Below are 25,575 nucleotides of genomic sequence, written 5' to 3' on the forward strand. Positions count from 1 at the left end.
GCCGCCCGGGGCAGATATCCCAGTTTGCCCCCGGCCCCTAGTTCCGGTCCTGTTGCGCATATGTGAATCTGGCAGCTTAGGCGTACCAATAAAATTTTTTCTGGATAGCATCTGGCTGCTTGCTACTATTGCTCATACAGTTAACTGCCACACTTCTGCAGCCAGAAGCGGGAGAAGGTACTACTCATACACAACTCAACTGCACATGCGCATAAGCTCACTCAAAACCGCTCAAACGAATCAAATGTAAACAGTTGTGATGTCACGCTTATAGGAGGCAATTTGTTGTTATGTTACATTGCATAGCTTCCTAAAGCCTTTGACACATTTTGCTGTGAGCAGACACTTGTATGAGCACTGCGTTTTGTTGTTGTATTGGTGCATTTCCTTTGCAACTTAGGTTTTATTTTCGTTTTTTTTCCTCTCGTTCATTTTTTATTGCTGCAGTATTATTCTGCAGCAGTGAGATACAGTAATATTATTTGTTAGAGTATTGGTTTTTACCAGTCAAAGTTACAAAAATTTAACTGAAAACTAAAACAATGAAAAATTCCCGGAATTCTATAAAAATTTCCAGGTTTTTCCCGGTTTTCTCCCAGATGAAAAAATTCCCGGGTTTTTCCCGGATCTCCCAGTTGTCCCAGGTTGTACACACCCTGTCCTTTCCTAGGGCTGTTCGTATCTGCCACTCGCACCAGCTGTCTTTTCCCTCGGGGCAATACTCATGCTGAGGATTTTCATCCGTAGAAATCATATGATAGTATGTCACCATAATTTATGTGCACTCGATTCTATGCTCATAAAATCTAAACAAATTCGAATTTCGCTTTGAAATTTTGACAGTTAAACTAACAATTTAGGCAATAAAAAAATTGAATTTTTTAAATCTCCTAATGTCGATTCACCCCTTACACTCAACTATGAAGGAAGTTGAACAAAAATAGCTCAATAATTAGTAAACACACTACACAAATAAAATAACTGGAAAACACAGGAACTGTTTACACCTCATGTCAAATCGACACTAACATAATAAAATGCGACTCTCAAGCAATGGAAAATTCAGGATGGAATAATTACAATATTATGAAAAGGATAGTTGCTACTCACCATACAGTGGGGCTGCTCAGTCATAGATAGGCTCAACAAAAAGACTGTCAAACAAAGCATTCAGTGACACATACCTTCATCAGAATAGACAAAACACACACACACACACACACACACACACACACACACACACACACACACACATAACCACAATCTCTGGAAGCCAATTTTGTGCAAGCAGCAGTGCGTAATGGAAGAAGCAGCTGGGTGGTGGGAGTAAGGAGGAGGCTGGTGTGGGAAGGAGGAGGAACAGCAAGGTAGGGATGGGGTACAGTAAAGTGCTGCTTGTGGTAGCATACAGGGACAAGGTGGGAAGAGAGTAGGGCAGCTAGGTGCAGTCAGGAGGACAGAGGGTGGGGTGGGGGAGGGGAAGTGGAAAAGGTGAGAAATAAACAGACTGTGGGTGTGTTGGTGGAACAGAGAGCTGTGTAGTGCTAGAATGGGAACAGGGATGGGGTTAAGTGGTTAACATATGTTGAGGCAAGTAGGGTTACGAGAATGAAGGATATATGGTAGGGAGAGTTCCCATCTGTGCAGTTCAGAAAAGCTGGTGTTGGTGGGAAGGATCCAGATGGCACAAGCTGTGAAGCAGTCACTGAAAAGAACATCGTGTTGGGCAGTGTAACCAAATGCCCAATAAAATTTTTCTCAAAAGTTAATGATTTAAGTAAAAGAGCATGTAACTAGCTCAGTCAATGTGTATTGAGAAGCACTACTAACTGTCAGGTCAATCTCTATTGTAAAATTACAATAGTTATTAATTATTTACTAAATTTCCCTTAAAAGAACATTCTCAGTATTGTAACTTAAGACTCTTACATACCATAATATACCTATATATCCACTGTTTCATTTTTCTTCTCCTTAAGGCAGTGTACTGTGCTTTACTGTAATTACAATAGTTTGTGCTTGATGTTTGCAAATATATACAATGCTATTTATCTATTTGTGACCACAGCCAAGCAGACACGACATCACATCTGGTTAGCAGACAGACTTGACAGTTCTGCGTGGTCCCAGTCACGATACTCTATGGGCCAACACACTCTCCAGTCAGTCATCACAGCTGCACTGTCCTGGCCTCTGAACCACAGCGCAAATAATTCAAATGATGTGCTCGACCAAAATCAATCCCTTTAGGTCCATTTATATTACGTCATGTCACATTGAAAATTATCTTTGTTGCCAATAGTATGGTTGTAATAATCAGAGTTTAACTGGTACTGATTTTCAGTATTAGCAACAAATACTATTTTGGAGTACATGTAGTTTGAGAAACAGCTATGTCAGCCTTTATAAAATTTTATAATATGAGTCTATGGTTAGCAACTATAGCTGTAAAATCGGAGCTTGCTTCAACGAAGGCCTCCTAACGTCAAACATGGAAATGTCATTTAGAAAGAAAAAAAATACCACCATCCTGCCCAAACCAGCATGTAAAGGCCGTGTCAGATTCGGTGGATAGCCAACTAGAATACAGCAATGGTCGACAGCAATGAATCAGACCATTTCCAGTCTCTCAAATGTGCACTAACACAGAAAAGAAGATTATCACAAGCAAATAAACTCAATAGCAACACACAATATCAATTCTCTACTTAAGACTGGAAGGCTTAAGAATTTCAGATTCATTGGATTCCCCAGGGATGGCCATTATCCAAAGTGAATTGAATCCCCCTTCTTGTGTAGTGGGTGAATGAGGGCCACTTTCCCAATGTTCAAGGAATTATTCAGTTATCCAAATTTTTGCTAGAGCCATGTGTAAAGAGCTCTAGACTGTGTCTTTAGGATATCTCCCCATTTCAACAACAACCTGGTATTCTCCACATGCCTTACAATTTTTTTCTCCTTTGGTTCATTTTTCTTCTTCTTGGAAATTTGGAGGGTCTAATTTGTTGGGTTTGGTTTTTATTGGTTATTTACATTGATTTTTAAAAGTTCCTTGGGTGCTTCACAGTTCAAAAGTCAATTAAATGTTTTTGTCATGATTAGTTTAAATTAATTATGGGATATTACAGGAAATACTGCAAACCTCTGGCTATGATATTTGTAGACTTTAAGAATGCACACGACTGTCTCCGCAGATCCTCAATACTACAAATTCTAAGAAATCTAGGACTTCATCTAAATTAATTAAACCAGTGGAACTTATTCTAACCAACACTAAATCAAAAGTAAAGTTTACAGGAGATATTTCTGGACCATTCCTCATAAAAACAGGTACAAGACAAGGTGGCTGTCTGTCACCAATACTAAATCAACTGTGTGCTGGAAATATAATGAGAGAATGGTACAAGGATAACCTAAAGAACATAAGAAATCGAAGCAAGAAAAATTATATAAGTTTAAATTGCTTGAGATTTGGTGGTAATCTGGTTCTCCTAGCCACCAACATTCAATAATTCAAGCAGAAAGTTAAATTTCTACAAGAAATAATACAGAAAATCAGCCCTAGAATGCCATTTGAAAAAAAAAAAAAAAAGAAAAAGAAAAAAAAAAAAAAAAAAGACCCAGAGGTTATGCTAACCGACCCACCATTTGCAAGCAAAATTATAATAGAAGAGCAGAAAATCAAAACAGTTTATAAACGCAAATATTTAAGTGAAATCAGGACATACAACCAAAAAGAAAAACCTACATGGCCAAACTGAATAAAACACTGAACAAACCAAATTACGTTATGAGCCTATTGATAACTGCAAAATTAAAACCTCATAAAACAGTTACACTACCAAAAATAAAAGTTGCAGCTATATCCATCTTCAAAATGACTATTAAGCAAAAATATGCAGAATACTTCAGGCAGAAATAAGAGTAATAAGGATTACACAATACCAGGTAAATGGGCATTAGAGAATATCTTCAAATGAAACAGTAGCCTACATAAGGAAAAAGAACCAGTAATGAGAATGATCACAAAGACACACTCTCATTCTTTGGGAATCTAATGAAAACACCAGAAAAAAATTAGTATGAGAATCTTCAACTTTTGTTATTGTATCATCCTCAGTTGCATATAATTTAATCAACGTATTGTAAGAGTAAGGGAGTAATAGAAAAATTGTGGAAGAGTGAGGGCAACATTAAATGAATTATAAAAATTAAGTCAGATATACGAGAACTCCAAATTACAGTAGATGACCTAAAAAACAAAGCAGACAAAACCAAAGTTATGCAACACACAAACCACACTGCAAACATAGAACAATAAAAAAGACTACACAAATGGGGACTTCAAACAAAGAAAGAAAAATATCTGAAAGAATGAAAATACTGGGCAGACAGAAGAGCAAAAAATCCTTTATATAACAATAAAATACAATAAGTCTTTGTATAACCACTGTGTTTTTGAACTATTATTGGACCAATTGCACTACTGAACAACAACTTTTTTTTAACCTTTGTATAATTACTACAGAGCTACAATGAAGGCCATAAAATAAATAAATACTACTACTACTACTAATAATAATAATAATAATAATAATAATAATAATAATAATAACAACAACAGAAATGTGAGTCTTTGGGTGTTAACCAGCTGTACGTCTGCTAAAGTGTCATCTGTATAGTGTGTGGTTGAGTTGGAATACTGATCGATTATGTTTACGGTTTTTAAATCATTACAAAACCATTTATCTGGATCGAGAACAGAAGTAGGTTCAGTAATGATAATAGTTTGTTAATGTTAACCTTTACTTTCTGTTATGAAGGTAAGTCTTCATCCATGTTCATTCCAGTTTTCCCAGTAGTATTTTATGGCGCACACAATCAAAGGCTTTAGTAAGCTCACAAAATATACCAATACAATACATTTTGGTCCTTTGCTCTCTCAAGACATTTGTAAGATCATATGTGAATTTTTTTAGTTGAGAATCCTTTATGAAAACCAAACTGAGACTCAGACAAAGAAAATTAGATGTAGGTGAGGAATTTGAACTTTAACAGCACTTACACCATTACATTTCAGCAAAATATCTTGCTGCTGTTCTTGAGATGACTTGACCTACCACAGGACAAGGCACAAATGCAGAGGTTATATATCTTTGCCTACCTCGTATCAAGCTTACGTGAGTATCTGTCACTACTTTTCATTTGAAATACGGTTGGATACATCAGTGTTGCATACCTAATTTGATAAGGTAAGAGGATTAACATAAAACCTTGTAATTAATGACTGGTACTAATAAAATCAAAAATTTGTATCACCTGTCGTGCAGCCTGCTCAGCTGAGGCACCTCCTTCCTCCATCTGGCAACGACTGAGACCTGTGAGGGCTGCTGAAGATGAGTTGTCGACACGTGTAGCAGCACGGAAGTGCCGTAATGCTTCTGCTAGTTTTCCACTGAGAAAACTCTGTCTGTAACACAGTTGTACAGATTTATAAATATATACAGACGTGTTTGACAAGGATAGGACAGGTGATCAGCAGTAGCCTTGTTAAAGAAACCAACCCAGCAAATCAAGGTGGTTGAACAGAGCATGAAACTCCACCCTACCAAACGTGTGGCCAGTGTCTTAGTAAGTGCACTATCCTACTCAATTTAGACAATAGTGAGTGAAGCCACTTTGTTTAGGTGTACTTGGAATAAGCTAGGTAGTTAACACAAACTCTTCATTGTGACCCTCAACACTTATTGCCACACATACTTGCAGGTGAGTTCAAGATCATGAACACACTGTGAAGCCTCTGTTAAACCTCTATGTCTACTCTTGTGTCTGTCTCAAAAACTGAGTAAGCATCCCCTGTTGATGAGTGGGATGGTGAGCTCACAAAGCTGGTGAGACATTACCATTTTGCCCTACATTTCTTGATGGTATGATTATCTGGCAGAAAGCATTTCTCCTTGTAAATGCAAGTCTAAACCGACTTCTGCTTCATGATAAAGTATAGAGACATTAGCGACATGCTTCTGTTTTTCCTGATGTTCACAGTGGATTGGCAGATGTACTCGCTTAGCACTGTAATAATATCAATTTTTTAAACGGTCCTTTAAACTGAGTCTTACTTCTACTTTTAGTTATAATTATTATGGTCTTTTCTGCAATATGAAAAGTGTGCCCCTGCATCATTCGTTTGATCCCTACAAAAGAATCATGCTGCTATGAACTGAGTGATTTATGTTTAATGTGACAGAGGTAGTTTCCATGTTTAAACCAAAGCCCATTCTGGCTATTTATATTCAGTGTTAACAATGTAGGAAAAGACATATTGCTACTTACCGTAAAGAAGACACATCAAGTTGCAGACAGGCACGATTAAAAAACACTGAAATGCAGCTTTTGCTCACAGCCTATGTCAGTCAAGGGCAACACGCACACAACATTCATACACACACACACACGCACACCACCCACCCACCCACCCACCCACCCACGCACACACACACACACACACACACACACACACACACACACACACACACACAAGACTGCCGCATCAGGCCGGAATACATCACATTGCATCCTGAATGATGTTGCATTCCAGTCTAAGATGTTAGCACTGATACTTGTGTGTGTGTGTGTGTGTGTGTGTGTGTGTGTGTGTGTGTGTGTCTCTTCACTGACAAAGGCTGTGGCCGAAAGCTACATATGAGTGTCTTTTAAATGTGCCTGTCTGCAACTTGATGTGTCTTCTTTATAGTGAATAATGATCTATCTTTTCCCACACTGTTAACATACCCACCTAGAGTTTCTATTGTTTGATATATTCAATGTTAGTTTTTATGTACTGTTCAGCTATGAACATCCTTGACAGTTTCTTTTATGTTCTCTACTGGAATTCTGGTCTTTTACAGGGAAATTTTGTTGCAATACCAAAAAATAGTCACTTGCACAGTTTTAAAGTTCCTGCGGATGTCTTATTACCTACTTCCAACTTTGATATGTATATTATATTATACTTGTATTCCAATAATGGAAATTCCTGTTTGCAACAATACATAAAATAAGAGAAAGGCAACCACTCACCTAGAGCGGATGATGATAGACACGTGTAACAGACAACAATATTCACACTAGCTTCTGAGCACTTGCTGTTTTTCTAGTAAAATTACACACATTCACACATACTATCACACAGACATCCAAACAAGCACTGCCACAGCTGTGACAGTGTTTGTTTGGGTGGCTGTGTGTACTTCTACTTGAAATAGTATAAGAGCTTGAAAGCTAGTGTGAACACTGTTTTCTGTTATATTTATCTACGCGCTACACATCACACCATTATAGATGAGTAGCTGTCTCGCCCTTACATTATGTACAACTTCGTGCACCTTTCCCAGTTTCTTCTTTAGTGATGTCACTTGTTACTTAATTTTTATTTTTTGCATTATATATTATTTTGTCTTTTATTCCAGCAAGCACTACTTTCCTGTATATATTTTTGTAGCCATGATTATAAATTAGTTGCCACGGATAAATGTAACATTTTCGTACGAAGCTAAAATATTTAAATGTTATGGAGGACTTTCAAATAAATGTAGTAATTTATTTATTTTCCTTATCAGCAGCTGCTGCCACTGCTACTGCTGAAGAGATCACTTTTGGAAATGTCTCCTCAAAAATTAGTTTTCATGGTGTGTGGAGTTGGGACAGTATTGCACCACATTGGATTCTCTATACACTTCATTGCACGTTTGGTTTGCTGGTACCCTTCAAAAAGTATGTACTTTTGATTTCAAAGTTATTTTGTGATGCACAGTTTTGTGAGATTTTCCAAGCCAGTCTTAAGTTTTATTACCTGCCAGAAATAATCCAAAAGGGCAAGATCTTGTATACATGTGCTGCAGTTTTTCTCAGTGATATAGGAAAATACATGTTTAAGGGTGATGCTGAATATTTTATGCTTGAGGCAGTGCTTACCATTTGTACCACTTCAAAAGTATTCAAAATGTTTATGAAGTTGTTTCCAATTTCATCTGTAATGCTCACATTTACATTAACATATAAATATAAGATTATGTTAGTTTTGTGAAATTGGACTATGTCCAGGATTTTTGATGCTATGTTAAAAAAGGTGTCCCCATTGCCACCATGTAAGTGACTGTGGCCAACCACAAATTCCTCTCTTGTGCCAACCTTTTCATCTCAGAGTATCACTTGGTACACACATAAAATGATTAACTTCTTATGGATATCAAATTTTGTCAGCTCAATGGCTGAAATTTTGAAATGTTCTTCTGCACTAATCGTGATCAGGGCTTTTCTAGCTTTAAACTGTGTCCCACTTATGACATAAATGCATTATCCCCTGACCTTTATGGTATTTCATGTTCTCATATGAAAAGTAACACAACTGAGAAACAACAATGATAAATTAACACACTTAAAATGTTAAAAGTTGTCTTATTCAACCACGCAACACCAAGGTAGAAATTATTCTTGATCTCTCAAAAATAAAGGCGATCCAGTTGGTATAAATATTGGTGGAATTAATTGGAAATGAGTACAGTAATATTTAAGTCACTCAAATATCAAGCATAACAAACTCCACAATACCATGGCAATAGTGCATACTGCAGCAGAAGTAAGTGAAATTAACTAAATAAGAAGTAAGATTCATAAAAGAATGCATGAGTGCAGTAAAAAAAAATGCAACAAGTAAAAAGTGACATATACAGACCCACAAGAAAGCTTTGCTTGCTTGCCCAATACTGATCTGTACATGGTATTTGAACACTTAGAGGTGATGGAGAGAGCAGTCAGACATGAACTTGCTGAAGGTATCCCCTTCATATTTGATTGGAATGTTACGGGGAAACCATGGAAAACATAATTCACAGTGAATGTGTAATGGAAGAGTGCCCCCCCCCCCCCCTCCCTCACCCCAAATGTAATTACATTATTCTAATTATTGTACAAACTCACTCAGTAGGCACACAATGTTTAGGATACAATTACACCTGAGTCCACTACCTTTAACTACTCTGACACACAGTTTTGTATTAATATACACATTTCAAAGTCTTGGATATATCAAAAGCATGTTTGCACATCATGTTTAATTGGTTTACAAATGTGTTGAGCATCTCTGATTAACATGGGAAACATATTATTATGATACTGCTAAGTCCTGGATGGAGTACAAACAATGGAAGGAGTAAGGACAAACACTCACCAATAGCTGAGAGACTGAGCAGTCAACACACACAAAAATAACACTGAAATCACTGAAAAGCTTATGGACATTGTTATCCCTCAGAAATAAGTTTGCTATGAGGAAGAACAATGCCCAAAAGCTTAGCAATGATTTGAGTATTCCTTACGTGGCTTTTGATCACTTAATGCCTCACCTATACAGTGAGTGGCTATGTTTACTCCTCATATTAATTATGTGGAGCATATATGTCAGACTTGAAAATCATTCACTGCAGCTTGCCTTCCAAGTTCACATGCAGCATCAATACCAGGTCGCAGTTGTGCAGCCTTTTCAACAAGATGTCGAGTCTCTGCCAGAACAGTTCTGTTACGTCCACAACATCTTGAAAACAGTTGTGCAGCTTCTAACATCAGCTTTGCTCCTCTCGGCTCACGGCGCTCAAGTTCTGACATGTACTGCTGTAACCCTGCAGCTGTGCCTTCACAGTCACCATCCCGACACAATGCCACCACCATCTATAACATTCATTAATGGAATACGTGCCAGTTACATTCAAAATAATTTTCTAACACACACATTAAATAACATTATCATGTACAACAAGCTCTCCTTTTGTAAAAATTGCACATATTTTGACTACAATTACAATATTTTATATTCTATAACAACATCTGGCGGCCAGTGGTCAGCGTCTGTTCCTCTAGTTGAGGCGGCTGCACAAAATCTTCTCGAACTCAAAAATTGTGTCGTATACCTGTGGCCTCAACAGAGATCACCACAAAAACTAAACTTCAACTTGAATGCATGATGGAAAAGACAACCACAGAGTCACTACCCCAGGCACCAGTCGATAGATTGGATTCACCTAATCATCGGATTCTGGGGGATCAGGGACACCATGCGGAGAAGAATCGGAGCTTCTCAAAAACTCCTCACACTCTCAAAACGAAACGTAAAAATTTTATTGGTACAATTAATGTGAACACCCTCACTAAAACAGGCAAATTAAAGCAACTTACCAACGTAATGGGAAAATTTAACCTGAGAATCACTGCACTGCAAGAGACAAGATTCACAGATGAAGGATACTTTAACACAGAGAATTACAGGATCTACAAGGGCAAACCTGCCATAAAAGTAAGAGACAAACTACCACTTTTCGGAACAGGATTCGCCGTACTCAGTTATTGACTTCACGTCTCCCAATGAAAGAGTGTTCCTGTTATCAGTAAAATCAGCTAATAAAGCATACACTTTGATCAATGTGCACGCCCTCACAAATCACCACAATAAAATCTACCCTGAAACAGTGGACAATTTCTGGGAAACACTAGAAGAAACAACAAATAAAGTACCTAGGCACCATGTGAAAATCTTGGAGTAGGCGATTTTAACGCACAATTAGGGAAGGAAAAAAAATTCAGAGATACCACTGGACCCCACACCAAACACAAACGTACCAACAAGAATGGTGAAAAACTAATCGACTTCTGCAGAAACTTTGGACTTAAAATAATAAGTACCCAGTTTCAAAAACCTGCACATAAATTAACCACATGGAGATCACCCAGTCTTAGACAGGGTGAATACCAAATAGACCATGTCGCAATTTCCAAAGAAAACATAACAGAAATTCAAAACATCAGAACCCGCAAAGGTGTCTTTGAATCAGATCATCATCTTCTCCAAATAAAAACAAAATTCCAACCTAACAGTATGTTAAAAAGGCCACCCAAAAGTACCAAACCAGATCCGGAATATCTGCAACTCAACAAAGAAAAAGTCATCATGCAAATTAATCAGGAAAAAGCAACAGACTGGAAGAAAGTAACAGAGAAAATTCAGGAAGCCCTCAAATTAGGACAACCCCCTCATAACAGGAAACATCGCTGGTGGAATGCAACCTGTGATGAGGCAGTTGATAACCGAATAACTGCATGGAAAAAAATTTGCAGTCACAAAACTGAAGAAAACTGGGAGAACTTTCTTAAAACCCAAAAACAGACCTCAAAAATAATTAGAAACAAAAAATGGGGTTATGACAACAACAGACTCTCTGAAACCCAGCAGGATTTCATAAAAAATAATACAAGAAATTTTTATAAGACTTTCAGAGAAAACTTACAGGGATACCAACCGCCTACCTTGTGCTTCAAGAAACCCGATGGCTCTTTGGAAACCAATACGAAAAATAACAGCAAAATCTTAGCCCAATATTTCAGTTCCCTCCTCAACAGCGAACCAACCCAAGAAAAACTTGTCTTCTCTTCTCCAGTATTCACACACCTAGACTCACATGCGCCGGACTTGAAGAAATTATGGAGATAGTCAAGCACCTGAAAAATAACAAAGCACCAGGAGAAGATGGGATCTTTGCTGAGTTCTGGAAACTAAATGATCCTATACTTATGCAGAAATTACACCATATAATGTCAGACATACGGATAACGGAGCAGATACCAGAGGACTGGAAATGCGCTCTAATTCACCTGCTACACAAAAAGGGCGACAAGACAGACATGAACAATTACAGAGGAATTTCCCTGCTCCCAGTCGCTTACAAAATCCTTTCCAAAGCGCTTTTAAACAGGATACAATCCCAAGCAGATACACTAATTGGTGAATACCAGGCCGAATTCAGAAAAGGACGCTCATGTGCGGAACAGATCTGGTGCTTAAAGACAATATTACAAATGAGGAAATGCAGAAACACAGTAGTTACATTCATCGACTTCAGGAAAGCATATGATTCAGTGGACCGTGGAACCCTGTTTAAAATCATGGAAGAATTTGGGATCGACCAAAAGACAGAAAAAATCACAGAATAGACACTTACAGGAACAACGGCCAAAGTGAAATTCATGGGCGAAGTATCAGAGCCCTTCGAAATCAAATCTGGAGTCCGACAGGGGGACAGACTATCCCAAATCCTTTTCAATATTGTTCTAGAAAAGATAATCAGGGAATGGGAACCTCACGTAAAGGGTATCCAAATTGGTATCAAGAAAGAGAACCAAATTAAAATCAAGTGCCTTGCTTTCGCTGACAATATTGCAATTATCACCATTAACAGAACAGAAGTGATTCACGCAGTGGAAAAACTACATGAAATTTCACAAAAAAACAGAGTACAGATATCTTAAGAAAAAACCCAATATATGGAAAGGCAGCCAGAAAATAAATCCCCTTTAATAAGAAAATATGGTAAAATTGCACAAGTCTGCCATTTTAAATACCTCGGTGAAACTATACAGTCCTCAGGATTAAACCGAATTGCCAATGAACAAAGAATCACCAAGCTTCAGAAGGCCTACAAGCTAACATGGACGAATTACAACAAGAAGTGCATTTCGACAGACGCAAAATTAAGGCACTATACAACAGTGATTCTTCCATAAGCAATCTATGCAACTGAAACAATGGTGATTGATGGTCATTCAAAAATTAAGGAAATAGAAAAGCAGGAAAGAAAAATCTCAGGAAGATTTACGGACCAATCAACAAAAATGGCATTTGGATGAAGAGACCACAAAACGAACTCTATAGAAAGATCAACATAATAACAGATGAAATCAGAAAGCACCAATCCAAATTTTATACACACATCTACAGGATGGAAGACTCCAGAACAGCAAAGAAATTATTCAATATTATAACAAGGAGTAAATGTGGCACAGAATGGCTGAAAGAAGTCAAGGGGGATTTACAACAGATCAACATAAAAAATCTCGAAGATCGCACCGAGTGCCGGCATAAAATCACAAGTGTGAAGTTTGGGGAAAGAACATCGCGTCAGCCTGCTAAAAAATTGACAGAGGAATGGAAGAAGGAGCATTCTGAGAGGATGAGGAGGTTTTGGGAAGCAAAGAAGAAAAACATCCGAAGATGAAATTATGAATTCAAGTTCAATCGCTCTCCTATAGGGGAACAATCGTCGTAGTAATAATAATAATAATAATAATAACAATAATAATAATAACAACATTTGCATTGATGCTATTAGTGATGATGGCACTTAAATGAAGATGATTATGTGACACCACTTTTAGTAATTTTTTGAGTAGTTTCATTCTGTAAGCATCTGAAGCTTAAGTCACATACATAAAAGAATTAACATAGCTTCACGTTTTGATACTAAATTAAATATGTTAAGTATACTGAAACAGATGAGAAGCTCTTATAGATAACAATTAATGTGGCTGTCAGTAACTGCAAATCTGTAGGTTAATCCATACAACAGCAGCAAGAATAATAATAAACAGAAATGAAAAGGTGTACACAAGTGACAAAGTGTCACATGCACACTTTAAGCCTTTCAAACAAAACAGAGAGAGTGAGAGAGAGAGTAAGAGAGAGAGAGAGAGAGAGAGAGAGAGAGAGAGACTAAAAGTAGCAATATTACATATCCGTCTTCAAAGAATAATGTGGTTATAAGACAGGGGCTGATCAGATGAATACATAATTATAAAATATTTATAGTCTGGTTTATTAACAAAATACTACAAATACATCTGATACCATCAGTTCCACGTCAACTTACACACCCCATACTTTACTCGATCCACATATGCAGCCTCATTTCTACAGTCCCTTCCTCCGTTCTATCTGGCTCTCCCAAAGAACTTCTCCACATCACTGTGCACACTGTGCATCACAGGCAACTCAATAGTGCAACATTTCTGTCCTGCGTGCTGGATTATTATCTCCATCTCCCAACTACCAGCCACCCTTCTCTCCAATCCTCCAACTTCTTTCCTCCTCTCACCAGTTCCAAACACTACTGCAGTACCAGTACGATTTTGATCTGGTCTGTGTGTGTGTGTGTGTGTGTGTGTGTGTGTGTGTGTGTGTGTGTGCGCGCATGTGTGTGTGTGTGTGTTTTGCATGTATATCTTGTAATTATCTCTGAAGATGAACATAGTCTGGAAACTTTGAAATAGTTTCAGTCCTGTTCATGTTCCTATCAACAACTTAACATCTCAACTATGTTGCTACCTTTAGTCTTTCCATTATTCAAAAAGTTTACAAAAATTCATCAGTTATGGAAACACAACCAAGGCATTATTCAGCAAAGCACTTGAAAATATTCTTTCCTGAAGGAGACTGATTAATGAAAGTTGAATAAAGCATGTACAGGTTTTGTTGCAGAGTTAGGCCTTTGCAAAAATTGTAATACACCAGCCAACGAAAACTTCACAACATTGTATCTTTAGACACTCCCTGTAAACAATGAACTTATCTTTTTTCTGTGCCAATTTCTGAGCCACCATTGTTTTAACAATAATGAAGGGCAAATTTTAAAACTAGGGTAACGTCACATCTCAACAGCACCATCTACTGTTCATTTGTAAAAACTTGAAAGGTGACTCTCACAGAATGGATGATCCCACTATTTTAACTTAGACATGAAATGGTGTTCCTGATTTTACAAGCTTTCGAGCCGAGTGAGAATGAATCGAAATGAATATCATTACTTTCAGAATAGACAAAAAGGCACTGGAATAATTTGGTTTCCTAGAAGAAGGTCTGCAAGAAGCTTTTGAAGACACCTGCAACATTTTTTTAGGCTACAAAACACTTTTTCTGGCAGGTGAATTTCCTCAGAAGATGTCACCATATCACAGAAAAGTACATATTTTCATCACTTTTGACATGCATGTGGAAAGAATTCCATTACAGTAACAGATGGTGCGTAATTCACATGTTGTGTACGCTAGTTCTGTGTTTGATGTTCTGATCCATATTTTTAAAAAATGCGTAATACGCATTTTCAAGCATTTTACTGAATATTTACACGTCTGGTGGGAATGTGTGGTTGTTCTATATTGTGTAAAAATTATAATTGTTTTGAGTGCTGTATTTATGACAGGTTGTTTTTTTAAGTACTCTCCCATCAATGTATGTGGTGAGCTTTCCAATTTCGCTCCAGAACTCTTCAGCAGACTGTCCTTTGGTGAGTGTAAAGCTGTCATCAGCAAGATTAATATACTTATTTTATCAGCTGCCTTGTTCTACATACTTTATAAAAGAAAAAAAAGCATTGTTCCTAAAATAGAGCCTCATGGTACATCACATTTTACATTGCCTGAAGACGAAACCACTGGCTCTGAAAGCTTGCCAATCACAAGTCTTTTATGTGTGTGTTCTGCCACAGCTTGGCGAGTAGATTTTTTACCTGTTCAATTAAATACATTTTACATTTTGTTTTCCAGAATAGTAGGAGCTCATGTTAGTCCACTCTTCATATGTAGCTTCAACAATCTGTTTTCTTTTCTGCACTTCATTGCATCACCAGCAGATGACGTGCAGTAGCTCACAGAAATAGTGTGCAGTTTGTGAAGATTCTACACCCTCAAATGTCAAATTATTTACAATTTTTTAGCATTTTTAAGTGTATTGTTTAGTTTGGCTGCATACTGAGTATAGATAGTCATACACTACTATCTGTTTAAGCCACATTAAAGGAAAAAATCTTTGCCCGATCACCAATTACTGTTGCGAATCACTATTGGTGTGTCACGTGTGCTTTGGGCATAATATTCAAGTCAGTCCAGTTGGTCAGTAGTGTTTTTAAGATTCAGATGCATTTGGACACAGGTGTTTTGATACAATCAGGATGTAACTACATCTATATCAAAATATGTTCTGTCTAATCATTCATGTCGTGTTTCGATTATTTCTAATGTTTCAGATTGGAGGGGTTAGTTATGTGTTGCAGGGCACACAATTTTTGTAAATCAGAGATTAGTTTGAGCTGTCTTTCAAAGGAGCAATGATTGAAACGCTAAGAACTATAAGGATCTAAGGCATACCATCATTGATTCTGAGACTGCAGCAAGTACACGTGCTCCGAACTTCTGCTGATGTTATGGTAAACCAGATTTATCGATATCTGTAGTTCCACACTTTATATGTGAATATCATGAAAATCTGGCTCACCGATTTCTCGGACATTCACTTCCATATGGGCCAAAGCACAAAGCATAATTTTGTTGCTCCGGCTGCTCAATTGTTATCTAGAGTTCACAACATAATTTGGTGTCTACAGTAATAATACTATGTTTTCACATAGTAGGAGGTGTATCGGCAATTTTATTTGAACCTCAAGCCTCAGAATGTGCTTAATGAAAATGATGATAACGAAGCCCATGAAAGTGTTGGAATAGATCAAATTGTATGTGTGCAGCATGAAGTGTCAGTTCTTTATGTATGATTCTAATTTCACATTAATTACAAACTTAAGAACTGTGCAAAGACTCTTCTGTCACTAACCTGTAATGGAAATTTTGGGAATTAACATGAATAATACATAAATCTAAATGTCGCATAATATTTCATAACATAAAGTGGGTAAGTTATTTTTCATACGAGGTATATGATGCTGTGACTTGCTGAGTCTGATGGTTTGTCTATAAATTTGATTTTCACAAACATTTGTTCTTCCCAAAACTTTGTTTCTGTGACTTAGGCCCTTAAGGTTCACACTACCTCAATTTCAATATTTAATATAAGTCTACATTTAGATCTATACTCTGCAAAACACTGTAAGTGCATGGCAGAGGATACATCCCATTGCACCAGTCATCAGCGTTTCTCCCATTGCTTTCACATATGGCACATGGGAAGAATGATTGTCTGAATGCCTCTTGTGTGTGCTTAGATATCCTAATCTTGTCCTCACGATTCCTATGGAGGCGGTATGTTGAGAGCTGAAGTATATCCCTTGAGTCTTGAAACTTTGTTGGAGGACTTTCTCTGGATAGTTTTACATCTATCTATCTTTAAGAAACTGCCAGTTCAGTTTCTCCAGCATCTCTCTGACACTCTCCCACAGATCAGACAAACCTGGGATCATTCATGCTGCCCTTCTCTGTATATGTTCAATATCCCCTTTTAGTCTTACTTGATACAGGTCCCACACACTTGAGTAATATTCTAGGCCCAGTCACATGAGTGATCTACATCTACATCCATACTCTGCAAGCCACCTGACGGTGTGTGGCGGAGGGTACCCTGAGTACCTCTATCGGTTCTCCCTTCTATTCCAGTCTCGTATTGTTCGTGGAAAGAAGGATTGTCGGTATGCTTCTGTGTGGGCTCTAATCTCTCTGATTTTATCCTCATCGTCTCTTCACAAGATATACGTAGGAGGGAGCAATATACTGCTTGACTCTTCGGTGAAGGTATGTTCTCGAAACTTTAACAAAAGCCCGTACGGAGCTACTGAGCGTCTCTCCTGCAGAGTCTTCCACTGGAGTTTATCTATCATTTTCGTAACGCTTTCGCGATTACTAAATGATCCTGTAACGAAGTGCGCTGCTCTCCGTTGGATCTTCTCTATCTCTTCTATCAACCCTATCTGGTACGGATCCCACACTGCTGAGCAGCATTCAAGCAGTGGGCGAACAAGCGTACTATAACCTACTTCCTTTGTTTTCGGATTGCATTTCCTTAGGATTCTTCCAATGAATCTCAGTCTGGCATCTGCTTTACCGACGACCAACTTTATATGATCATTCCATTTTAAATCACTCCTAATGCGTACTCCCAGATAATTTATGGAATTAACTGCTTCCAGATGCTGACCTGCTATTTTGTAGCTAAATGATAAGGGATCTGTCTTTCTAAGTATTCCCAGCACATTACACTTGTCTACATTGAGATTCAATTGCCATTCCCTGCACCATGCCTCAATTCGCTGCAGATCCTCCTGCATTTCAGTACAATTTTCCACTGTTACAACCTCTCAATACACCACAGCATCATCTGCAAAAAGCCTCAGTGAACTTCCAATGTCTTCCACCAGGTCATTTATGTATATTGTGAATAGCAACGGTCCTATGACGCTCCCTTGCGGCACACTTGAAATCACTCTTACTTCGGAAGACTTATCTCCATTGAGAATGACATGCTGCGTTCTGTTATCTAGGAACTCCTCAATCCAATAACACAATTGGTCTGATAGTCCAAATGCTCTTACTTTGTTCATTAAACGACTGTGGGGAACTGTATCGAATGCCTTGCGGAAGTCAAGAAACACGGCATCTACCTGTGAACCCGTGTCTATGGCCCTCTGAGTCTCGTGGACGAATAGAGCGAGCTGGGTTTCACACGGTCTTTTTCGAAACCCATGCTGATTCCAACAGAGTAGATTTCTAGTCTCCATAAAAGTAATTATACTCTAACATAATACGTGTTCCAAAATTCTACAACTGATCAACGTTAGAGATAGAGGTCTATAGTTCTGCTCATCTGTTCGATGTCCCTTCTTGAAAACGGGGATGACCTGTGCGCTTTTCCAGTCCTTTGGAACGCTACGCTCTTCTAGAGACCTACGGTACACCGCTGCAAGAACGGGGCAAGTTCCTTCGCGTACTCTGTGTAAAATCGAACTGGTATCCCATCAGGTCCAGCGGCCTTTCCTCTTTTGAGCGATTTTAATTGTTTCTCTATCCCTCTGTCGTCTATTTCGATATCTACCATTTTGTCATCTGTGCGACAATCTAGAGAAGGAACTACAGTGCAGTCTTCCCCTGTGAAACAGCTTTGGAAAAAGACATTTAGTATTTCAGCCTTTAGTCTGTCATCCTCTGTTTCAGTACCATTTTGGTCACAGAGTGTCTGGACATTTTGTTTTGATCCACCTACCGCTTTGACATAAGACCAAAATTTCTTAGGATTTTCTGCCAAGTCAGTACATAGAACTCTACTTTCGAATTCATTGAACGCCTCTCGCATAGCCCTCCTCACACTACATTTCGCTTCGCGTAATTTTTGTTTGTCTGCAAGGCTGTGGCTATGTTTATGTTTGCTGTGAAGTTCCCTTTGCTTCCACAGCAGTTTTCTAACTCGGTTGTTGTACCACAGTGGCTCTTTTCCATCTCTTACGATCTTGCTTGGCACATACTCATCTAACGCATATTGTATGATGGTTTTGAACTTTGTCCACTGATCCTCAACATTATCTGTACTTGTGACAAAACTTTTGTGTTGAGCCGCCAGGTACTCTGTAATCTGCTTTTTGTCACTTTTGCTAAACAGAAAAATCTTCCTACCTTTTTTAATATTTCTATTTACAGCTGAAATCATCGCTGCAGTAACCGCTTTATGATCACTGATTCCCTGTTCTGCATTAACTGTTTCAAATAGTTCGGGTCTGTTTGTCACCAGAAGGTCTAGTATGTTATCGCCACGAGTCGGTTCTCTGTTTAACTGTTCAAGATAGTTTTCAGATAAATCACTTCAAAAAATTTCACTGGATTCTTTGTCCCTGCCACCTGTTATGAACGTTTGAGTCTCCCAGTCTATATCCGGCAAATTAAAATCTCCACCCAGAACTATAACATGGTGGGGAAATCTACTCGAAATATTTTTCAAATTATCCTTCAGGTGCTCAGCTACAACAGCTGCTGAGCCTGGGGGCCTATAGAGACATCCAAGGTTTTTTTGTTTTCGAGGGATCTACACTAGATTATAGGAAGAAGAACAGCTAACTTAGCCACAAATTCAGTATAGAATCTGACAAGAGATTCCACTGGGCCCTGGAGCTTTGTAAGCTATCTCCTTCATAGACTGATTGCACCTCCCCAGTGGTTTTTTTCCCCCCAAATACACTGAAGTCTACCACCTACTTTACCCATGACTAAGCCTATGTGACCTCTTCATTTCGTATTCCTACAAAGTGTTACACCCAGGTATTTGTATGACTTGACCAATTCTAGCTGTGACACACTGATGTTATATTCATAGGATACTACGCTCTTTCATTTTGTGAAGTGCACACTTTTACATTTCTGAACATTTAAAGCAAGTTGCCAATTTTTGCACCACTCTAAAATCTTATCCAGATCTGACTGAATGTTTATGTAGCTTCTTTCAGATAGTACTTCATTTTAGATAACTGCATCATCAGCAAAAAGTCTGAGGTTACTATTAATATTGTCTACAAGGTCATTAATATGCTACGTCAGCATCAATGGTCTCAACATCCTTCCCTGGGGCACACCTGAAGTTACTTCTACATCTGATGATTACTCTGCATCCAAGACAACATGCTACGTCCTCTCTACCAAAAAAGTCCTCAATCCAATTGACAATAAGTGCAGAAGTGGTAATGAGTCAAATGCTTTTTGGAAATCAAGAAATACCGCATTTACCTGACTGCCTTGATGCAAAGCTTTCAGTATGTCATGTGAGAAAAGTGTGAATTGGGTTTCACATGATTGATGTTTTCGGAGTCCATGCTGGTTGTCAATGAGGAGGTCATTCTTTTCAAGATCTCTCATTATCTTTGAGATAAGAATATGTTCTAAGATTCGACAACAAATTGATGCCAAAGATAGTAGATGGTAGTTTTGTAGATTATTTGTCTAGAAGGGTGTGATCTGTGCTCTTTTCCCAAGAACTGGACAAGGTTTTTTTTTGTTTTCGAGGGATCTACACTAGATTATAGGAAGAAGAACGGCTAACTTAGCCACAAATTCAGTATAGAATCTGACAGAGATTCCACTGTGCCCTGGAGCTTTGTTCAATTGTAACGATTTCAGATATTTCTTGACACTACTGACACTGATACATATTTCATTCATCTTTTCAGTGGTACAAACATTTAAATTGGGACAATTATCCTGTGTTTTCCCTTACAAAAGAACATTTGAAAACAGAGTTAAGCATACAGAATGAAATTTTCACTCAGCAGGCAGCGGAGCGTGCACTAAAATGAAGCTTCCTGGCAGATTACAACTGTTTGCCAGACCGAGACTCGAACTCAGGACCTTTGCCTTTCGCAGGCAAGTGCTCCACCAGCTGAGCTACCCAAGCATGACTCACGACCCATCCTCGCAGGCTTAATTCCGCCAGTAGGTTGTCTCCTACTTTCCAAACTTCAAAGAAGTTCTCCTTTCTTCCAGGAGTGCTAGTTCTGCAAGACATGCAGGAGAGCATCCATGAAGTTTGGAAAGTAGGACACGAGGTACTGGTAGAATTAAAGCTGTGAGAACGGGTCATGGGTCGTGCTTGGGTAGCTCAGATGGTAGAGCACTTGCCCACAAAAGGCATAGGTCCCAAGTTCGAGTCTCGGTCCGGCACACAGTTTTAATCTGCCAGGAAGTTTCAGAGTTAAGGATTTCAGCTTTTGTTTTGCTACCCTCAATTTCAGTTCCTTTCTCACTTGTTCGGATCTGTACACTAACTTTGCTGCCACTTACGGGCTTTACTTATGACCAGAATTTCTTTGGATTGTGACATATCAGTTGATAATATTCTGCTACAGTAGTCACTGAAGGCTTCATGCTTCGCTCTCTCGACAGCCTGATGGGTTTCATTCAGCATCTCTCTATCTATTGTCCCATTCTTTGTTTTACACCTATTACACAATAATCTCTGTTACTTTACAACATTCTTTGCAGTGACTGAACACACAGAAGTCTGAGGCACCCTCTGCAGATGACATAGCAATGCTGCATGTGCGGTCTTTTGAAAGTGCATGCACATGTCACCACTGCAGGACATTTTATGATGCCCACCTCTAATAGAACTGTAATTTTCCCAGTTGATAGTTGGATGATTAACGTTCCCACTGATGATTACAGTATGACTGGGGAACTTACGTACAAGCAAACTGAGGTTTTCTCTAAGTTTTCGGTTACATCAGGGAAGTCTGGTGGGTGATATAAGAATCTAATTACCATTTCTTGCATTTCTCCATGACAATGTTACATATGGCAATGAATGTTTTAGGCTGTGGTTTATGCAAGTAATTGCCAGAGGCGTTGTCTGATCACCAACAAGAACTAATGGTGAGTGTGAATTTACTGCGGCAGCTTGCAATGTCAGATGTTGCAACATTGGAAAGAGTGAAAAAGTAAGAAATGTGACATTCGGTTGAATGATTTTATGTATTTTCATATTATCAAAAGCGGTTGATGAATGTGTTAACAGTGACGTAATTGATGAATGGGGCAACAATAGTCAAGGAATAACAGCAGATAATGGGCATGCAGTAGGTATAATTGGTAACAACAATAAAATCTTAGATTCAATTGTGATGGAGATTATAAATTCAAATTCTACTTTTCTGAACACACACACTGCGAGGAACAAGTCAACCAATGGAAACAATGATAGCAATTACTTAAATCTGCAGTATTTTAAACAAATTAAAAACAAATTAGATGAAAACAAGCATAAAACAGGTGCTTACACATATGAACTGAGTAATATAGTAAACACAAACTTCTGCAAAGTGAACAATAAACTAGACAAAAATGCATGAGTTAAAGAAAATGAAAGATTAAATAAAGAAAGACATGCAAGAGTTATTCATCAATCTGAAAACTGAACTTATAGGATCAATGAATATCGAACATTTTGATTATACTCAGGGAAGCAAACAACATGATGAAGAAAATGAATTCAGGGTAGTTGAAGTTTGGTCTCAATTAATATCACAGCAAGAGAAGTTCATCAGATTACTGAACTGAGTACAGTAATTCATGATGCCATTCTTGACAAGGAATGAAAAAAGTAATTCTGATATCAAACTGGTTTCTCATGTATGACTAATTCTTCTAATCTCGAAATTAATGTTTATGAGCTGGATCAATGACCACAGACAAAGAAAATCACAATGCTGAGAATGTAACGATTGACAATTTCACTATCAACTAACAATTTAATGTCTCATGTACACAGGTTTGTAATAATGCAGATAAAGATTGGTATTTGTGCATAAAATTTGTATTTAGTGACAACATGTGGGGCAAGTGTGATGTGAAAAAAATTACCATTTCTGTAGAGTAAAAAACAACATTTTCAAAGGGTCATGACTGGAATTCAAAAACAGTTTTAGAGAAGGAATTCAGATGGAATAAAAAGAGCAAAAAACGGCAACACAGTGTGAGAAGGAAAAGAGGAAAAAAACTGTAAGCCAATTTCCACCAGAAGAAGGAAAAAAAGCGACTGGAAATGGTAGAGCAGGTAACTTCACATTTACTGTCAGCCAATACCAAATGATCATAGCATGTAAAGCTTTGCCCTGTGTACAAATTCACTGAATGTATTATTATGAGTGACTGTGTGTAATAGATTAGTTGAGAATCCTCGTAGCAATAGTGTACAATAGATGAGATGAGAGTCCTCTCAGTGATAGCTTGTAAGAAAATCATGTGCGTGTGCTGTCCTTGTGCGATCTTCATTAATCAGGTGGAGCAGAATGATGGCTTTGCAGTGTTTTTCTACCTATATTTCATCAATGATAAATTTTGTTTTGCTTTGAGCTATTTTGCGCGTGATGAATATCTAGATGTTCAATGGCACAGATAGCGCAGGTATCCACTCTATGTGATTCTGCCATCTGTTCTTTATGTTATTTATGAGGTGCTGTTTCATATGCAGTATCATCGCTGCTATGTAATCAGATGCATGCAACTGACTCATGAGAATAACACCATGTCACTATGAGGTGGTGCGCGACCCGCAACACGGCGCTGTCGAGCCATAATGCCATGTAATACAAACTGTCAACTAAGTGCTATGACAAGACATCCTGCCGAACTAGTAACCCATGATGGAGCACAGTAAGTGCAGTCAACTACAATTTGTGTGAAATGCAAAGGTCGACCGGAGTGTCTGAGCGGTTATAGGCGTTATAGTCTGGGATCGCGCGACCGCTACGGTCGCAGGTTCGAATCCTGCCTCGAGCATGGATGTGGGTGATGTCCTTAGGTTAGTTAGGTTTAAGTAGTTCTAAGTTCTAGGGGACTGATGACCTCAGAACTTAAGTCCCATAATGCACAGAGCCATTTTGAAATGCAATGTGTGCTGGTCCATTCATGATGCATGCAAAGTGAGGTGGCATGCCAATACACATTGCCCTTCAGTCTGTGTGTTTGTAAACACATTCATGTGGAGTCCATGAGACTGCAAAAGCTCAATTGTGTATGACGAGCTAAGTGCGGGTTAGGTTCATGATAAAATCAAGCATCTGTCACTGAAGCAGTGTCAAAATCGCTTGCATACAAGAATATAAAAAATTCTGCAGTATTTATGTACAAACATGTTTTTTTTTTTTTACTGTCTGCCACAAACTTATTTCTATCCCCTTCTCATCTTATTAATCTTTAATACGTATTTGACTAAGTTTGAAACACAATGCATCTCATGTGTACATTTTACACATTTCATAATTAACCTTGCTACATGGCTGTATAGCTATTTATGTTTGGTTCACAATGATAAAGACAGTGATTAACAATCCTCTCTATGCAAACACTTCTAAGAACATAATGAGTTTGTTTGAAAAAGGATTAGAATTTATTGAGTTGATATTTATGAGTTTATTTTGTGAAGATTCATTTAAACAGTAGGTAGAAAAAAAATTATGTTACATTGCAGCTAACAGATAAATGATCAACTGTACCATGGATCATAATCATTTTGTTAATTATATTACATAAATAACAATTTTCCTTGAGAGCCTAAATATGTAATTGCATTTGTGTCTGTAGAGATGCATCTACACATCTACGTAGTTACTCTGCAATTCACAATTAAGAGCTTGGCAGATGGTTCATCGAACCACCTTTAAGCTACTTGTCTATGTTACACTCTCAAAGAGCTTGAAAGAAAAAAGAACACTTAAATCTTTCCATGAAGTCTCTGAGATTTCTCTTATTTTAATATGGTGATGGTTTTTTCCTATGTAGGTAGGTGCCAACAAAATATTCTCACACTCTGAGGAAAAAGTTGGTGATTGAAATTCCATGACAAGCTCCTGCCACAGTGAAAAATGCCTCTTTTTAAATCACTACCACTCCAAATTGTGTATCATGTCCATAGCCTCTCTCTCTTATTTCAGACTAATACAAAATGAGCTGCCCTTCTTTGAACTTTTTCGATGTCCTCCATCAATCCTGTCTCTTACGGATCCCTTATTTGCCCAGCAATACTCCACAAGGGCACTGACAAACATAGTGTAAGCAGTGTCTTTAGTATACCTGTTACATTTTCTAGGTGTTCTGCCAATAAATGACAGTCTGTGGTCTGCTTTCCCCACAGCATTATCTATGTGATCATTACAATTTACAGGGTGGCGCATGAAATGTGTTGCCATTTTGTTTTTGAATATAAACTTCATTGTCAATACAATCTGAAAGGAACATATACTACAATGAAGAGCCGTCCATGGAGATTTGTTATAACTCAGCACATGCTCAATATGTCCACCATTTCGTTTCCTAACTTCCTTCAAACAAACACTGAAGTTAATGCTTATCCTACGGCACATGTCTTCCATAATTTCACTGCAAGCTTGAAGAATAAGTCTTCTGAGCTCCTTTAAATCACATGGACGTTTCAAGGAAAAT

At 38.1% G+C, this 25,575-nt stretch overlaps 1 protein-coding gene across 2 annotated transcripts in view; it reads right to left on the reverse strand.

The window, feature by feature from the left end:
• LOC126278379 (tetratricopeptide repeat protein 21B-like) overlaps window positions 1-25,575 on the reverse strand; it is a 268,639-nt gene that overhangs the window by 172,839 nt on the left and 70,225 nt on the right. For both annotated transcript variants that reach the window (XM_049978456.1, XM_049978457.1), the window contains exons 5-6: window positions 9,491-9,726; window positions 5,320-5,470 (exon numbers count right to left, since the gene is read on the reverse strand). In XM_049978456.1, the coding sequence (XP_049834413.1) occupies window positions 5,320-5,470; window positions 9,491-9,726 (387 nt within the window). The remainder of the gene's footprint in view (window positions 1-5,319; window positions 5,471-9,490; window positions 9,727-25,575) is intronic.

The sequence above is a fragment of the Schistocerca gregaria genome, chromosome 6, assembly GCF_023897955.1.
Source record: "Schistocerca gregaria isolate iqSchGreg1 chromosome 6, iqSchGreg1.2, whole genome shotgun sequence".
NCBI classification, from domain to species: Eukaryota; Metazoa; Arthropoda; class Insecta; order Orthoptera; family Acrididae; genus Schistocerca; species Schistocerca gregaria.